The sequence below is a fragment of the Eleginops maclovinus genome, chromosome 21 (genome assembly GCF_036324505.1).
Source record: "Eleginops maclovinus isolate JMC-PN-2008 ecotype Puerto Natales chromosome 21, JC_Emac_rtc_rv5, whole genome shotgun sequence".
Classification (NCBI taxonomy): Eukaryota; Metazoa; Chordata; class Actinopteri; order Perciformes; family Eleginopidae; genus Eleginops; species Eleginops maclovinus.
In genome coordinates, this window is record NC_086369.1 from 7,603,490 (window position 1) to 7,620,198 (window position 16,709).

Genomic DNA, 16,709 nt, shown 5'->3' on the forward strand with positions numbered 1-16,709 from the left:
AACACCTACTGCATGTTTTAAGGCTGTGCTTACGACAGCTTTTGATCTGGTCTCAAAAGGCAAGACAGGCAAGGCAAGTTCATTTATATAGCACCTTTCAACACAAGGCAATTCAAAGTGCTTTACAAAAGATAGACATTAAGAGCATTAAGAAATAGTGCGGCGCAAACACATAAACAAATGGCATTTAAAAACAGCCATTAAAAAGCATAGAGAATAAAATAATAAGAATAACACAAGTATAAAATATATGAATAAAAGTTACAGTGCATTGTTATATAAGAACAGTTCAACAGTTTTAAGGTGATAGTATCCAGACTTAGTCATTGTTTTAATGTGACTGTTGAAATTATTATTAATAACAATAAAAGGCTTTTAGGCCCTTCTTGAAGGCGTCAGTGGCTTGTGGAGCCCTCAGGTGGTCTGGGAGGGAATTCCAGAAACCACAAAAAAAAAGATTCCAAAATAATCACCTTTTACAAACAGTCTAAAATCTACAATCAAACCCACAACATGTAACAGAATGTTGGAGTAAGTAACATTTCAAAACTTTCGCTAATAAGGTCTTTGGATTTTGATTTGGGAAATAAATAGCAATTGAACAAATTATCTGAGGCATTACCGATGGCACACAAATGCAGGTCAGAGTCCATGACTACACCTAGATTTAGAATAGAGTGAGTAACCTGTGTTGACAGTTAATATTGCTCACCTAAGATCTGTTGTGTGTACAGACAGCATAATGAGAGTTTTCCAATTCATATTTGTGGCATGTAATAAGCTCGGTATGACCATTTGTACTTATGTTGTAATGATGTCCACCTTTTAATGATCATAGAAAGAGGATGGGGAGAAGACAATTAGCCATGATGTCAGGATAGCTTATGGATAAGATATGGAGTAGCTTGCTTTTAACCAATTCAGCTCACCATTGTTCAAAAATAAATACAGTGGTATGCAAAAGTTTGGGCACCCCTTAGGAAAACCACTGCATCAGTTTGTCACTTGCTGAGCTTTTGAAGCAGCAACTTCATTTTAACATATGTTATACCTTATGGTAACAGAAACATCTCAGTAGTGAAATAACTTTTATTGGTCAAACAGAAACATGTTTATGTGCATTCAAACAAAAATAGGCATGTGCATAAATTTGGGCACCCCTAAGAAATAATTCCATTAATATTTAGTATTGCCTCCTTTTGCTGCAATAACGGCCTGTAGACGCCTCCTGTAGCCACAGACAAGTCCCTTAAGCCTGGCAGGTGGTATTTTGGCCCATTCTTCCACACAAAACGTCTCCAGTTCAGTCAGGTTTCTTGGCCTCCGTGCATGGACAGCCTTCTTCAAATAAATCCATACATTTTCAATGATGTTAAGGTCTGGGGACTGGGATGGCCATTCCAGAACATTGTACCTGTGCTTCTGCATGAATTCCTTGGTGGATTTTGATCGGTGCTTAGGATCATGGTCCTGCTGAAAAATCCAACCCCGGCGTAGCTTCAACTTTGTGACTGACTCTAGAACATTCTTGTCAAGAATCTCCTGGTACTGTAAGGAATTCATGTGGCCCTCAACTTTAACAAGTTTTCCAGTACCTGTGCTAGCCACACAGCCCCATAACATGATAGATCCTCCACCAAATTTTACAGTGGGCAACAAGTTCTTTTCATTGAATGCAGTGTGTTTTTTTCGCCATGCATACCTGTTCATGTTATGACCAAATAACTCAATCTTGGTCTCATCTGACCACAGTATTTTGTTCCAAAATGCTTCTGGCTTGTCCAGATGTGCTTTTGCATACCTCATGCGACTCTTCTTGTGATTAACAGTCAGGAAAGGCTTTTTGCACATCACCCTTCCAATGAGCTCTTCCTGGTGCAAAGTACGCTGGATTGTGGAACGGTGAACAACTACACCATCAGCAGCCAGATGTTGTTGTAGTTCTCTGGAGGTGGTCTGTGGCTTCTCTGTGACCATTTTCACCATCCTTCGCCTGTGCCTTTCCCCTATTTTTGTCGGCCTACCACATCTTTCCTTCACACGGACTGTTCCTGTGGCCTTCCATTTCACAACTACGTTTCTGACTGTGGAGACAGACAGTTTAAACCTGTCAGATAATTTTTTGTACCCTTCTCCTAATTTATAATGTTGGATTATCTTAGCTTTCAGGTCAGTGGAGAGTTGTTTTGAGGTCCCCATCTTGCCACTCCCTAAGAAAGAACCTAGGCCAGGCACAGCCAGCTATTACCTATGTTAAATAGCCTTTTTCATGATTGGTTCCACCTGTCTTTGTAATTGAAGGTCTAATGAGCTAATCAAAGCAATTTTGTGCAGCAACCTGTCAGCTATAAATCCGTACAGGTGTTGAAATGAATGCTATTTATAAGGGTGCCCAAACTTTTGCACATCCCATTTTTTGCATTTTATTTTATTATAATAAAACTATGTAATGCTACCCTAAGAATTTTGGTCTGGAAAACACTAAAACGTCTACATCTTTGTAGGAAAACAAATGTTGTTGCTGTGATCTTCTATTATAAAGGAAAAGCAAATTGTCATGAAATCTCAGAGGGGTGCCCAAACTTTTGCATACCACTGTATGTATGAAAGTGTATGGCAACACCTGTCCCAAACATTTTGTACTGAAGACCTTACGTTATGAGATCATGTTAAATTATTCATCAGGTTTATGTTTAGATTTAGATTTATGTTAAGTCATGTTTCATTGTTCACTTGTTGTGTCCCCTTCCCTTTTGTATATATATTCCTTGTCTTCCTTTGTCCTGTGCCAGTTCGTCTCATGTCTTTTGTCGTCAAGAGATCCAGCTTTTTAAACCAAGAATCTTTGTAGTTATATTCCACAGTCAAGTTAATTTGCCTCCACGTTTTTGCAGTTTGCTTTACTACGTTTTGCCTCTATATGAACGATTTACTTGTTGTACTTTGTTGAAGACTTTTTGAATTTTGATCCAACAATATTGAGTTGTGCATTTGAGCCGAAGTGTTGGAGTCACAATCCTAACAACGAAGCAAATATTTGTGATAGGGGCTCTGAGCTCTCGAGGGATTTGGAAAATATTCAATTAGTTATAATTAATCACAAAGAACACATATGAAAAAGAAGTGTCCACCAGCCGATACCAACAGAAGGGGATGCTGGTTACAGGCTTCATTATTTGAGAAGTTATTTTGTCCATACAGTCTATATCTCTAGCTAGCTCATGTCTCACTTTAGTTTCCAGTTAGTAATAGATAGCATTAATAACACTTGCCAAGTTTACACAAATGACAACAATTGAAGCTATTCAAAAGAGAAGTAAATCAGGTTTGAATACTTTTAAACAAACAATTCAGGAGTATGCCTTGATTTACTTGTATGTGCTTATCAGAGATCTATTTATTTTACCTAAACTCCCATTGTACTGCCAACAAAGTCTAAGTATTTGGCTTACACTTTATCTTTAGAAGGATATATGCTTAGGAAAAGTATAGTTAAGTATTCTTGCCTTAAAATCCTGTCTTGGAGCTGTGCCTAATCTTTGGACTTAAAGTCCAACATGTTTTTTTCTTTGAGGGAGTACTGCTGCGTATGCTTTACAAAATTCATTCATAAGATAAGAGGAAGAAAAGCCAAATGGCAGGAAGATGACGAAAGACAAAATAAACCTGGTAATAGATAAGCCTAGCAAAAACAAGGGCATTGCAATAATAAATGAAACTGAAGAAACAAAACCTTCATGTAATCATTTCCTCCTATTGTTCTGATCCCAGTTCTGAAATGTGGTTCGATGATAATCCATATATAACAACAACCAAATAACTGCATTATTTTAAGCTCATGTTTGTGAAATGTTGACCTTTCTTTTTCTACTTACAGTGTTAGTGAATATTCCCAAATTAAAATGTTGTTTTTTTTACAGAAATCAAGTCTCATTCGAAATTCATACGTATGTCACTCAATACATTTTTTACTGTTATCCTCTAAAACAATAGGGCTATTTTTCAAGGCCTCAGGCTCGAAAATGACATGCCCAGAATGAATGAGTATATCTTCACCACTAAAAGGGGTATATGAACAATTGTTATCCAAGCAATGATACACATGTGAGTTGGCTGTAGAAGTGTCAGAATCAATATAGATGTTGCTGTGTCAGAGTGAAGTCAGATTGAACATGGTAAAAATATGTGAATTCAAATATCCGTTTAAAACCCCCCCCCACTATTTATAGGGAAAATCACCCTTGAATGATGGGATAGTAGCCCAGAACCTGTAGGGATCCAAACCAAAAATATATCATAAGTACCCTGTGTCAGGATATATGCTAATTTAGTGAAACTTGACATTTTTTAGAGAGTTTTAGCGCAGGTAGTTCCAGGCGAACTCACCTTGCGTACATTTGGTTACCATCAGTGTCATTTGACCTTTCTCAGGTACCAGACTATAAAACTCCTTTTATTTCATTTAAATATCACTATAGGTATTCATTCCATCCAAATACAACTGTTTTTGACGTTTTTTGAAAATTCACCATGACCTTTATATCTTTTTGTTTAGCACCGTTAGAGTCAATAGAATCGAGGGGCAGTTCATAAATCGTGTAAACATTACCATTGGTCCGTTAGACTGACTCCGACACAGCACGTCCTAAAAGCAGATGCGGCCGGCTAAACTATATACCCCGTTTATTACAAATAAATAATGATGGATTATCAGTAATAATTTCAAAGTGACACAGAGACATTGGATTAACCTTCAGCAGTGTTTTTATGCCCTTGAACACAACCTTATATCACAACACAGCAAAGGTAAGACATGTTTATGGCTCTGTAAAAGTGAAGTTGTTTTTGTTGCTCTTTCTTGGCTGCTAGTTCAGTGTTTGAACTTATACTAGTGGAATCTGTGGAATCTCAGCTTTCATATGATATGTCGTTTGTGCAGATAGCATGAAGTAGGAAAATCCCCGTCGCCACTCATGTGCTGGCGTTGGCTCGTTTTCGTTAAGTGCTGATTTAGAAGGTTGGCGTTAGAATTGTGTTTCGTTTTGGTGTAAATGATTAATATCCTCTGGTAGCTGAGTTTCTTCCCGTTAAGTGGGTATGCTACATAAATAGGTTGTTAAATGTTAACATGCCGAGACGCTGTTTCTTACATGTTGCTGTGTCTGCCCCCTCGGGCGGAGGCAATCGGGTTTAACAGGTTATGGCTGTTGAAAGATGGTTTATGCTAGTGCGTAAATTATATTGTGGTGTATTAGATCTGTTCATACAGTTAGTTAAATCGGTTCACATATACAGTTAGTTACTCTCTGAGGTCATAGAGAGTGCAGAGAGTGATTTTGTGCAACAGGGTGTTGTATAACAAACCTCTGGAGTACCTCAGAGGGCCTTCATGGATGAGTAAGAAAAAGACATCTCTCCTTATTTGGGTACAGGCCAGACATGTTGGACTAACGTACATATTACCTTATTTGGGTACACATTGGTATAGAACATCGCCTTTGGCCACACACACACATTGGACATGCACACACATTTTCTCCTATAAATTACATGCACAAAGAGAGTTCGGGGGGACTTCCACAATTGGCTCTGGGAACCTCGTATTGCCCGTGTTGGTGTATGATACTATGTTGTTGTAATAAACCTTATTATATACAAGCTGGTGTCTCCGGAGACTTCTGCATCATCTTCACAAACATCGCTACAAGATATACCTCAATATTACTTTGGATTTTATGGCTATAAAGATCTAGCAATGATGATGACCAGATATCTGTCTAATTATCATTGACAATAATTTTGCCAAGTAATGGATAATGTGCAAAAAGGCAAACATTAGCATTCTTGAGGTTAGCCTATTAGCTAATTTCCATTCAAAGTTTGTTTATTGACCTTTCTGCACTTTTTCTACTCCCTTTTGTCTTTTACTTGGTGATACTTCAGTCATTATCCAAGAATCACAGGTTTCAAGCTCATTAAATATATTCAAAATATGATAAGAAAGTATGTTCTTTTCAACTTTTTTGTTTTTTTGGCCACAGCTGACATTTTGCCATTGACCTGAATTTCTTCAGATTGACATGATTGGATGTGGCCTTAAAATCAGAGCTAAGCAATATTCTGCGATACCTAATAGTGGCCTGCTATACATCTTCAAATTGACCAATCAGAATCACCTTTTCAACATCTGTAGTAAGTGCAATGTAATGGCCTTTTGCAGACTCTTGATTATTAACACATCAATAAAAACTCTGGCAAACTTTGGTGGCAATGATGCCAGGAAATTTGAAACATATAGGCCAAAGTATGGAAGTGGCCGTAAGTAAAGATACAAAAATGAAGGAAAACAATAGCTACAGTGACTGCTAAGTCGAAGATGTCGTATTATATGTCACATACACAAAGAAGGAATGAACAAAGCAGGAAAGAATCTTACACTGCAATAATCTGATCCCTTTGATGATGTCCTGTCACCAGCACATCACTGCCCTTGTTCTCTTTACAATAGAGGTCCCAGCATGGACTTATATAACAACAAAGAGATAGTCCAAACAAAGGCAAAACAGTCAATTGATATTATAATTTTAAAAAAATGATGTAAAGTAAAGGGCAATTCTAATGCTGAAGAGGATTGTTGGTTCATACAACTTATGTTGGATTTTGTTATTACGTCTATAAACAATTTGTACCCGTCCTATTTACCCCTGGCAAACTTGATTCTAGTCATAAAGCCAGATGCTTCTTCATAAACATCAGATTCGACTAGCATGTACCCTTTTGTAATAAGCAAACCGGAATAACTTGAAGATGATAATATACAAGGAAGCATGATTTGATGAATGCCTATAAGTCTTATAATCAAGGATCATTTCGTGTCATTATGCAACACAGGGTTCCCCATCTAAATGACGTTTTAGCTAAAGGGATTATACTTCACGAAAAACAAAAATCAGTACATCATTTTATGATTGTGCGACAAGACGAATGTCAAGAGACAAAATCGGAGGTGAATTCTCTCGGCAGATAAATGGCCGACATCCTGAACATTTAAGTTTAGATATCAGGGGAGCACATACTGTAATTGTTGCAAACGAGGTGTTGTCCAGTCAACATCTAGGAGCATGCTGGGAATAGTGGGGACGCTCTCCTCCTGGCTCTCTTCACTCTCCTCCGGTGAGCTCATTTCCTCCTTGGTGCTGCTTGATTCAGTAGGTCTGTGTCTGTCATCATTATTATGTTGTCAAAACATTGATTTGAACGAATCTGTTCATCCAGGGAATAGGAAGTTTTATGAAAATGCTCAAATCTGTCAAATCATCTCAGTTACATCCCCCACTACCTTTATTGATCAACAACACTATGTTTGTAGGTATGCTTCTAAACTTTTTTTCACTTAACTTGTACGTGCAAGACTACAGTATATTGATTTTCCAATCATTGTGCAATGATTTTGTTCTTAGTCTTCCTGCAAACCATCACTAACCTGCATTACAATCCAAAAAAGAACTTAAATAGAGGCACCTCATATTACTTCAGACCGGACGTTGTGGATGTTGTTAAATGATCCCAGAAAGGGGTGTGAAGGTGAAATGGCTGACTATTGTCTGGGCGACGGTGGGATTCGCTGCTAGGAATAGTGATCTCGGAAGGAGGATTTGAAGTTTTTTTCCTTGTTTGAGTTCTTATTGAGTTACATAGCAGGTGCTCTCTGAACATGTGACTGCATTGTTTCTCATTTTCCAGACATTTTTGACTTTTTGTGTGGATCTAGCAGGTTAAATTGCCTTCACAAGATCCCTAAAAGTGATGCACTTTTTTTTACCTAAACACAGAAATCAGTATTTCCAATTGCCAAATAGGAAAAAAAATGACACACATTTTCATACCACCCTGTATTTAATCAGCTGCCACTACTTGTTATCCTGGAAACACAATGGAGGACAATGAAGCAGGTTTTTGGTTCTTCTGGCTCCGCCTCAAAAATAACCCCTGGAACGTTTTCAAATTGAGCAAAATATAAAAAAGAAAACACAGAAGAAAAATGAATTTGTGTGAAAGCAGCAGCAATGTCATGTTGAGTAGAAATCCCACAAAGGTTAATCTCTAACCAAGGTAAACATTTGCTTCGTTACATTTCAGTGATCCTTTAATTATTTATGCCTAAATTAACTGTTACTCCCGACTTGTTATTCAGGTAAATGAAGCATGAAGTTTCTCTTAACGTTGTCTTGTGTGAACTGAGACCCACAGTACCAGATCAAACAAGATGTTTCTGATATGATTCTCACCGTTCAAACATACACTGCTGATAACTTTCATTGCCATTACACTAACACAACAAAGATAAGATTGCAGCCACTGTTGAATGTGAGGCTAGCACTACTACTAGTGTCATTTTGTCAGGAATATACACTTAACACAATGTATATTTTTTATTTTTAGATTCTACAACTTATTCACTGTAAGAACACAGATTCCTCATAATGATTAAAAAAAACTCTGTAAAACAAGGACTCGTAAAGTTAACTGAGGGCATGTTAGCACCTGTTGCGTCACAGCACTGTTATCTGTGACCGATAAATGTAAACAGGAAAAAGACAAGGCTTTTTAAAAGCTCATACGTCAATCATTGATAACATACCTTCACATTCCTGGACAATCCAACCTTCTATGTTAGGCACATTAGCTCATTTAAGGCTGCAGTATAAAAATGATTACCAACCCTGGGTAACCTAAAAAAACAGTTAACCTGAAAACATTAGGACACAATATCATGCAGTCAACATGCCGTTGTGTCCTTGGGCAATTGCTCCTGTGGGTATTGTCCACAGTACATGTGATTGATGTAGTACAATGTCTGATATATGTTATATGTAATGTAAAGTGTTTCAGCACTTGTAAAAGCACTAAAATAAATGTTATTATAATTGTAATGGGCTCGCTAGCCAAGCAAGCTAACTATCCATTCAGTTAAACGTTTCCCAAAAAACTCCACAGCGTGTTGAGGATTACTCATGTAGTTTAATGGTAATTTCGTGAAACTGTAAACACAATACAAACATAAGGTAAGTATTAATAAAGCTAAACAGTAAGCATAAAGAAGTAAATCTATAATTCAACACATGGAAAATAAAGATAACACTTACAGACGTTGCTTTAACAAACAAGAAGATGTGGAACTGCATCTTAATGGAAGAGCTGATCAAGCTGTCGATCCTGCATGCTCTCTATGTGAATAACGTGCTTGTGACTTCCGGTCACCTAACTAGCAGCCCCTCCCTTAGAGCATTCCCTCTTAAAGGTACAGGAACCTATGTCACATACATTACAAAAAACACACTTTCAATGCCAGGGGCAGAACACTCCCCACTTAGGGTCTTACAAGACTCTACATTAATTAACAGAATCAGTCTTAGGAGACAGAAGCAGAACAACTTCTGTAACAGGACGAAAGAACGTCTTCTTGGTTCCACCTTTGACGACTTCCACTTCAACTTTCCGAACCAGTCCATCTTCTCCTGGAAAGGTCTTGGAGAGGATGCAACTTCCAGAGGCTGCTGGAGGATGGAATGGGGAACCCTTTGGCTATGCACTTCAGCTCTTCTGCATAACAATGGTTCTGAACACTCCTCATGATGCACACTTTAGCTCTCGCCAGCTCTTCCTCCTTTAGGACGACAGATGTGCCACCCTTGGCACTCGCCCTGCACAGGGCGGATGAAGGAGTGTGCTACATGGATCAGGTGTGCAACTGCTGTGACGAGAGTGCTGAACTTAGAGAAGCGTTCAAAGCGTTGAGGATGAACCATACCTATGGCTGCATGTGTGATACTTGTGGTCACCTGAGGACGTACTTCAGAGTCAGAGGAAGGATCGATGAGGTCGTAGCTCTCTTCAGTTTCAGGCGTGGACAAGGATTCACTCTTAAGAAAGTCTGGCCCGGTGAGCCATGTTGTGCTGCGTAGGAGGGCTGGAGTAGCTGTTCTTGTTCCAACGTCGGCTGGATTAAGGTCTGTACGGACATACTTCCACTGGCCGAGACAGGGTGATTGACGAATACGTTGAACCCTGTTATGCACGAACACATAGAATCTCCTCGACTGGTTGTGGATGTATCCCAAGACAACCTTGCTATCTGTGTAGTATGTGATGTTGTTGAATGTGACATCCATCTCTTCAACTATCAGCTCGGCTATCTCCACAGCAAGTACAGCAGCGCACAACTCTAGTCTTGGGATAGTGAGGTCAGGCTGAGGCGCCAGCTTTGCCTTCCCGAAGACAAAGCCAACCTCGGGTTGGTTTTCGTGGTTCGTCACCTTAATGTAGGCCACAGCTGCGACAGCTTTCACCGATGCATCTGCAAAAACACAGAGTTCTCTTACTTGTGCACCTGCGGTAGAGAGGGACGTGTAAGGACGAGGTATCTGGAGGTCCTGTAAGTCCTGAAGCGACTCTTTCCATCTTGTCCACTCGATCTCCATGTTTTTTGGGAGTGGTGAGTCCCAATCCTCTGCCTGCATGGTGAGCTCTCTGAGTATCAGCCTTCCGTGAACAGAGACCGGTGCAACAAACCCTAGAGGGTCATATAGACTGTTTACGGTTGACAGCACCCCTCTGCGAGTGAATGGCTTTTTGTCGTTTTCAATCTGGAATGTGAAGGTGTCTGCTCGCATGTTCCAAGACAATCCAAGACTACGTTGGACTGGCAGGTCATCGACAAAGAGATCCAAGTTGTTGACGTCTTTGGAGCGATCTTGAGGTGGGAATGCGTGAATGACTGCTGGTCGATTTGATGCAATCTTGTGCAACCTGAGGTTAGAGGCTGAAAGCATCTTCTGTGTTCTTCCAAGAACGCTGATGGCCTCTTCCTCAGTAGCGAACGACTTCAAAGCATCGTCAACATAGAACTCACGTTCAATGAGTCTTCTTGCGTCACTGCCATACTCTGCCTCTGCTTCTTTGGCCGCTCTTCTCAGACCGTACACGGCCACAGCAGGAGAAGGACTGTTCCCAAAAAGGTGCACTCGCATCCGGTAGTCCACGACATTGCAGGTAGGATCATTGTCCCTGTACCATAGGAAGCGGAGATCGTCCCTGTGGTCTTCCTTCACCACGAAGCAGTGGAACATGTGTTCGATGTCAGCCGTAATGGCTACTTGCTCCTTCCTGAACCTCATAAGTACGCCTAGCAGGCTGTTGTTCAGGTCCGGGCCGGTGAGCAGGACATCGTTGAGTGAGACTCCTTCATGTGATGCGCTGCTGTCGAAGACCACTCGGATCTTGTCCGGCTTTTTGGGATGGTACACGCCGAACAGGGGTAAGTACCAGCATTCTTTCCCTACTTGCAGGGGTGGAGCGATCTCTGCATGTCCTCTGCTAAGCATGTTCTGCATGAACTCTAGAAAGTGGGCCTTCATCTGCGGTCGTTTTTCCAGAGTGCGGCGGAGCGAGAGGAGGCGGTCATGCACTTGTCTCCTGTTGTTGGGCAGCCGTTGTCTTGGGGATCGGAAAGGCAGAGGTCCGACCCAGCTTTTGGAGCTGTCTTGGTGGAACTCAGCATCCATGATGTGAAGGAACTCTAGATCCTCCATGGAAGGTGCAAGTCTGTGATCATCGGCAGTACGAGTGAAGATGGCTTGGCCTAAGCTGTCTTCTGCTAGCTTTCCTAAGCTATATGCGAAGGTAGGTACTGGATGGTTTTGATATGTAGGTGCTTGACTGAAAACCTCTTTCACTTTGATTTGGTTGTTGCATGGCTGTAGATGGGTAGCACGACCGTTCTCTAGGATGGATGTTTTATAGCTGTTCACCTGTGGTGATCTGTGTGCACCTCCAAGGCAAACGTCACCGATGACGACCCACCCTAGGTCCAGTCTTTGGGCAAAGGGTGCATTGCCTGGACCATTAATCTGATCTCTGACCTTGTGTAACCTCAGAATGTCTCTTCCCAGAAGGAGGAGTACGTTAGCATCAGGATCGAGAGGTGGTATTTCATCTGCAATACGTTTCAGGTGAGTATGGTGGCGTGCGGCGTCCGGGGTAGGTATCTCAGCTCGATTGTCAGGGACTTCGTTGCATTCGAGAAGCGTAGGTAGAGGAAAGCTAAGTTTCTTGTCCAGTGACTCGATAGTGTAACCGATGGCTCTTCTCCCCGCTGTCTCTTTAAGTCCTGCACATGTCTTGAGAGTGTATTCGTAGGAGCACCCAGAGATCTTAAAGACATCAAAGAACTCTGAACGTGCAAGGGAGCGGTTACTTTGATCATCGAGTATTGCGTACATCCTCTTGGACTCCTGTCTGTGTCCAGTGGGGTACACACTGACGAGGCAGATCTTAGCACAGGCTCTCGCACTTAATCCTTCGCCACACACTTGAGTGCACCTCGAAGTGACCTCCTGGGCCTCCGCTTTGTCCTCCTCCCCACTATGCTCTGAAGCGGGAGGGGACGAATTGGACTTCCAGGTTGCTGGTCCAGGGTGTAGTGCTGTCGTGTGGTTGGTGCTCTCACATTCCATACATTTGACATCGGCGGAGCAGTTCCTGGCGAGATGCTCTGTGGAGGAGCAACAGCGAAAGCAGATGTAGTGTTCTTTGAGTAACTGTTTGCGTTCCTCTAAACTCTTTTCTCGAAAGCCTCTGCATTTCATCAGGGGGTGAGGCTTTCCATGTAGGGGGCAGTGTTTGCTTGGGTCCACTGGTTTGTTACCTACTCTTGACTCAGGCTTGTCCACTGAAGAGACTTGGGTCTTGTGAACGTATACAGGCGCCTTCATAGGCCTCTCCCACTTGTTCTTTTTCTCTGCTGGAACTTGTGTGAAGAGGTTGAAGCTTGGGTCTGTACGTGCTTTTGCTTCATTGCGAATGAAGTCGACAAACACAGAGAAAGGAGGGAAACTGACCGAATGGTCACGTTTGTATCGTGATCCGAAGTAGATCCACCTTTCCTGAATGTTGTGTGGGAGTTTCTCAATTATAGGATTGACTCCTCTTGAAGTGTCCAAGTATGAAAGACCGGTGAAGTAGCCATCTTGTTTAGCTGCTTCCAGCTCTGACAACAGATCTGCTAAATCTCGAAGTCTCTGTGGATCCTTTGTTGTGATTCTGGGGAAGCTTTCCAGTTTACCAAAGAGGGCCTGTTCGACGGCCTCCGGTGAGCCGTATAGCTCGTCGAGCCGCTCCCATGCCATAGTCAATCCAGTAGGCGGGTGTCTGATATTGACCGATTTAATCCGTTTAACCTGTTCTGCTGACTCTTTTCCGAGATACTTGGTGAGAAGGTCGAGCTGTTCTCCAGCAGACAAGTCCAGGTTGTCAATAGCACTATGGAAAGACATTTTCCATGACCAGTAGTTCATTGGTTGTTCATCGTATACAGTGAGTCCTGATGTCACGAGGTGGCTGCGGGCCAGATATTTAGCGAGGTCATTGGTGGTTTGAGAGTGGTCGCATCCAACTCTACAGGGCGCTCCATGGACAGGCTGATGTACAGGGGATGGCAAATGCTTATTTAGGCTATAATGTGGCGACGCTTTAATATGATGAGGGACTTGCGGTGGGTAGTCAGGTGTAGTCTCTCTATAATGCGACACTTGAGATGCGTAGAATGACGTAGTCTCATAAGGAGTGGTGTCTTGGGCTTGGCTGATGCTTTGTGGGTTTGGTAATGTGGGATTGTCACCATTTATATTGGCTGGCGAATCAACTGCAGTTATACTGGCTTGCTCTGCCACGTAAGCAGCAGTACGCTCTTCTTTACTTTTTTTTGATACTTTACTGACAGCCTCACTGACCACTTCGAACCACTGTTCTCTCATACCAGCCATCAGAGAATCAGCCTCCGCTATGGCAGCATCTTTTTCTTTCTCTTCGTTTAATGCGTCAAGATTGGCATTAATCCGTGCTTGCTCTACCTTTAATTCAATTTCCCTTTTTGAATGTGCCGCTCTAGCTTGCGCTGCTTCAGCTTTTGCTTTGGCCATGGCCACAGCCATAGACATCTTTGAGCTGGACGATGTACCGGAAGAGCGAGAGCTCACAGACTTATTATCTCCATTTTCTTTGTTTTTACTGTTAGCTGCTGACATAATGACGGTGCGTTTTTAATACCAGCAACAGATATGATGGCGTACAGGCTGTATGGATGTCTTTCCGTTAGCCGGTTAGCAATTTAGCTCTGTAAGATGGCTGTCTTCGGCTATCTTGTTAGCTGTGTTGCCGTCTTTTCACTGTAATGGGCTCGCTAGCCAAGCAAGCTAACTATCCATTCAGTTAAACGTTTCCCAAAAAACTCCACAGCGTGTTGAGGATTACTCATGTAGTTTAATGGTAATTTCGTGAAACTGTAAACACAATACAAACATAAGGTAAGTATTAATAAAGCTAAACAGTAAGCATAAAGAAGTAAATCTATAATTCAACACATGGAAAATAAAGATAACACTTACAGACGTTGCTTTAACAAACAAGAAGATGTGGAACTGCATCTTAATGGAAGAGCTGATCAAGCTGTCGATCCTGCATGCTCTCTATGTGAATAACGTGCTTGTGACTTCCGGTCACCTAACTAGCAGCCCCTCCCTTAGAGCATTCCCTCTTAAAGGTACAGGAACCTATGCCACATACATTACAAAAAACACACTTTCAATGCCAGGGGCAGAACAATAATGTTCTCTAAAGCTTGTCTTACAGGTGTGGTCTTGTGTGCAGGAGCCCCCACACCGATTATGTACTCTTTCTTTGAGTGCACCGTCAGGATTGCTAACTCAATTTCGTTGTACTTGTGTGCAAGGACAATAAAGGAATCTAATCTTCCTACCGAGGCTCCATCGAGACCATCCTCAACCGCCTCCAACCGCAAGACCCTGCTGTGCATAGTGAACACTGCAGAGAGGATCACCGGTGCCTCACTCCCGACACTCCTGGACCGACACCCGCCTCACTCGCAAAGTACTCAGCATTGTGGGTGACCCCACCCATCCCTCCAACTGCCTCCTTACCCGCCTGCCTTCAGGGAGGAGTTTCGGCAGCCTCCGGTCGATCTCCACCCGACTCGAACAACGTCTTTTTAACCAGACTCTTTTTTTTAATGCTGCTATTGACAATCATTTGCACCACTGTACATATGTTTTACTGTAATATATTCATCTTTATCTGTGAGGTGTTCCAGGCACGTCCAGCTGGGAAGAGACCGAGGGGTAGACCTAGGACCAGGTGGAGGGATTATATCTCTTCACTGGCCTGGGAGCGCCTTGGAATCCCCCAGTCAGAGCTGGTTGATGTGGCCAGGGAAAGGAAAGTTTGGGGCTCTCTGCTGGAGCTGTTACCTCCGCGACCCTAACGGAAAAGCGGGAGAAGATGGATGGATGTTGTGCCTTTTTAATAATGTTTTTTATTGATGCCTCTTAATGTGGGTATTTGTGTCTATGTTTGACTATGTATGTTTATATATATTACAAGTGGGTGCACAGGAGTGTCAGTATACATATATATATAGGCTACTGTATATTTTTTGATATTATATTTTTTATCTTCGGGATTGTGAGAAAGAGCATTTCGTTCTCCCTGTCTGTTTCTCACACACAGAGGATTGTCAATAAAGTTGACTTTGACGTTGAACCTGCTACCAACACAGATAAGGTTGAATAAAAACGTTCAGGGTGCAAAATGTGATCAAGTTAGGAATTAGAACAATTCTAATAGTTTGAAAAGGTTGATAGACTTTTCAATCTGTATACATACTGTAGCCTAAATGGAGATTTACCTCAAAATTATTCTATGGAGTATTGAGGTCAACTGAGGGCACGTTTTACAGCTGTTGCACTCTAATCTCCATAAAGAAAAAGAGGAAATAGAAGCTCAAATGTCAACATTGTAAGTGCAGTTCGAAGTCCTGGATATTCCTGGTTTCTATTTTTAGCATGTGCTATTTTTAGCTCCTCAACGGCTGTGGTTTATAAATAGATTTCTAAATCCAGGTAACAGTGGGCAAGACAGTTAACCTGAGAACTTTAAGTCACAATGGAGGCTGAACATGTCTTCTTTTCTTATTAATCGTAACGGCCAAAATCCTATAATCTATAAACGAAAATTGACATAAAACTAAACTGCTGCTGAGGCACCAGATAGCGAATCTTACGCAGGGAAAAATGATCCAAGTCCAGACAACTCACCGTTTGTGCGTTTATTTGTCGTATCAATAACAAAGAACACAGTTTCCAATCTTTCTTGTCTATAGCCTTTCGTATGGCTCTCCTGTTAGCTTGAATCTATCCGGCTGTTGCTCTCCTACCACCACCACTTGCCTCCAATAGCCTATATACACATTTACACCAGGTACCTTAATCACCCAGTGCCCAAACATGCTTTCAAAATAAAAGCATGGAAACAAATTTAACATACTTAAATAACAAGACTAAATAATAATACAAACAATAATAATAATAATATTATATGCATTATAAACAAAAACAGCATAAGGCAATGTATAGCTCCAACATAAATTTTGATAGAAGCAATAGCATATAAAAGCTTCTAGGTCAAAGGAAACATTGGGCTGTTGTTTAAATGCTTCAGAAACTGATTTTATAGAAGTTGATTGAATGTACTTCAGTAACTTAGTATTATATTAAAAATACACAGAATTTGGTGCAAGTTAATTAAATAAAGTTGTGCAAAATTATTTTTGAAATATACTGTACACAAACAGATTT

General features: G+C 41.3%; 1 protein-coding gene across 1 annotated transcript; it reads right to left on the reverse strand.

Moving 5' to 3' along the window:
- Positions 1-9,644: 9,644 nt before the first annotated feature.
- LOC134858136 (uncharacterized) lies at positions 9,645-14,662 on the reverse strand. The gene is made up of 2 exons (XM_063874040.1): positions 14,445-14,662; positions 9,645-14,339 (listed from the first exon to the last, which is right to left on the reverse strand). The coding sequence occupies exon 2, from the start codon at positions 14,082-14,084 to the stop codon at positions 9,645-9,647; it is 4,440 nt and encodes a 1,479-aa protein (XP_063730110.1). The 5' UTR covers positions 14,085-14,339; positions 14,445-14,662.
- Between the last annotated feature and the right edge of the window lie 2,047 nt (positions 14,663-16,709).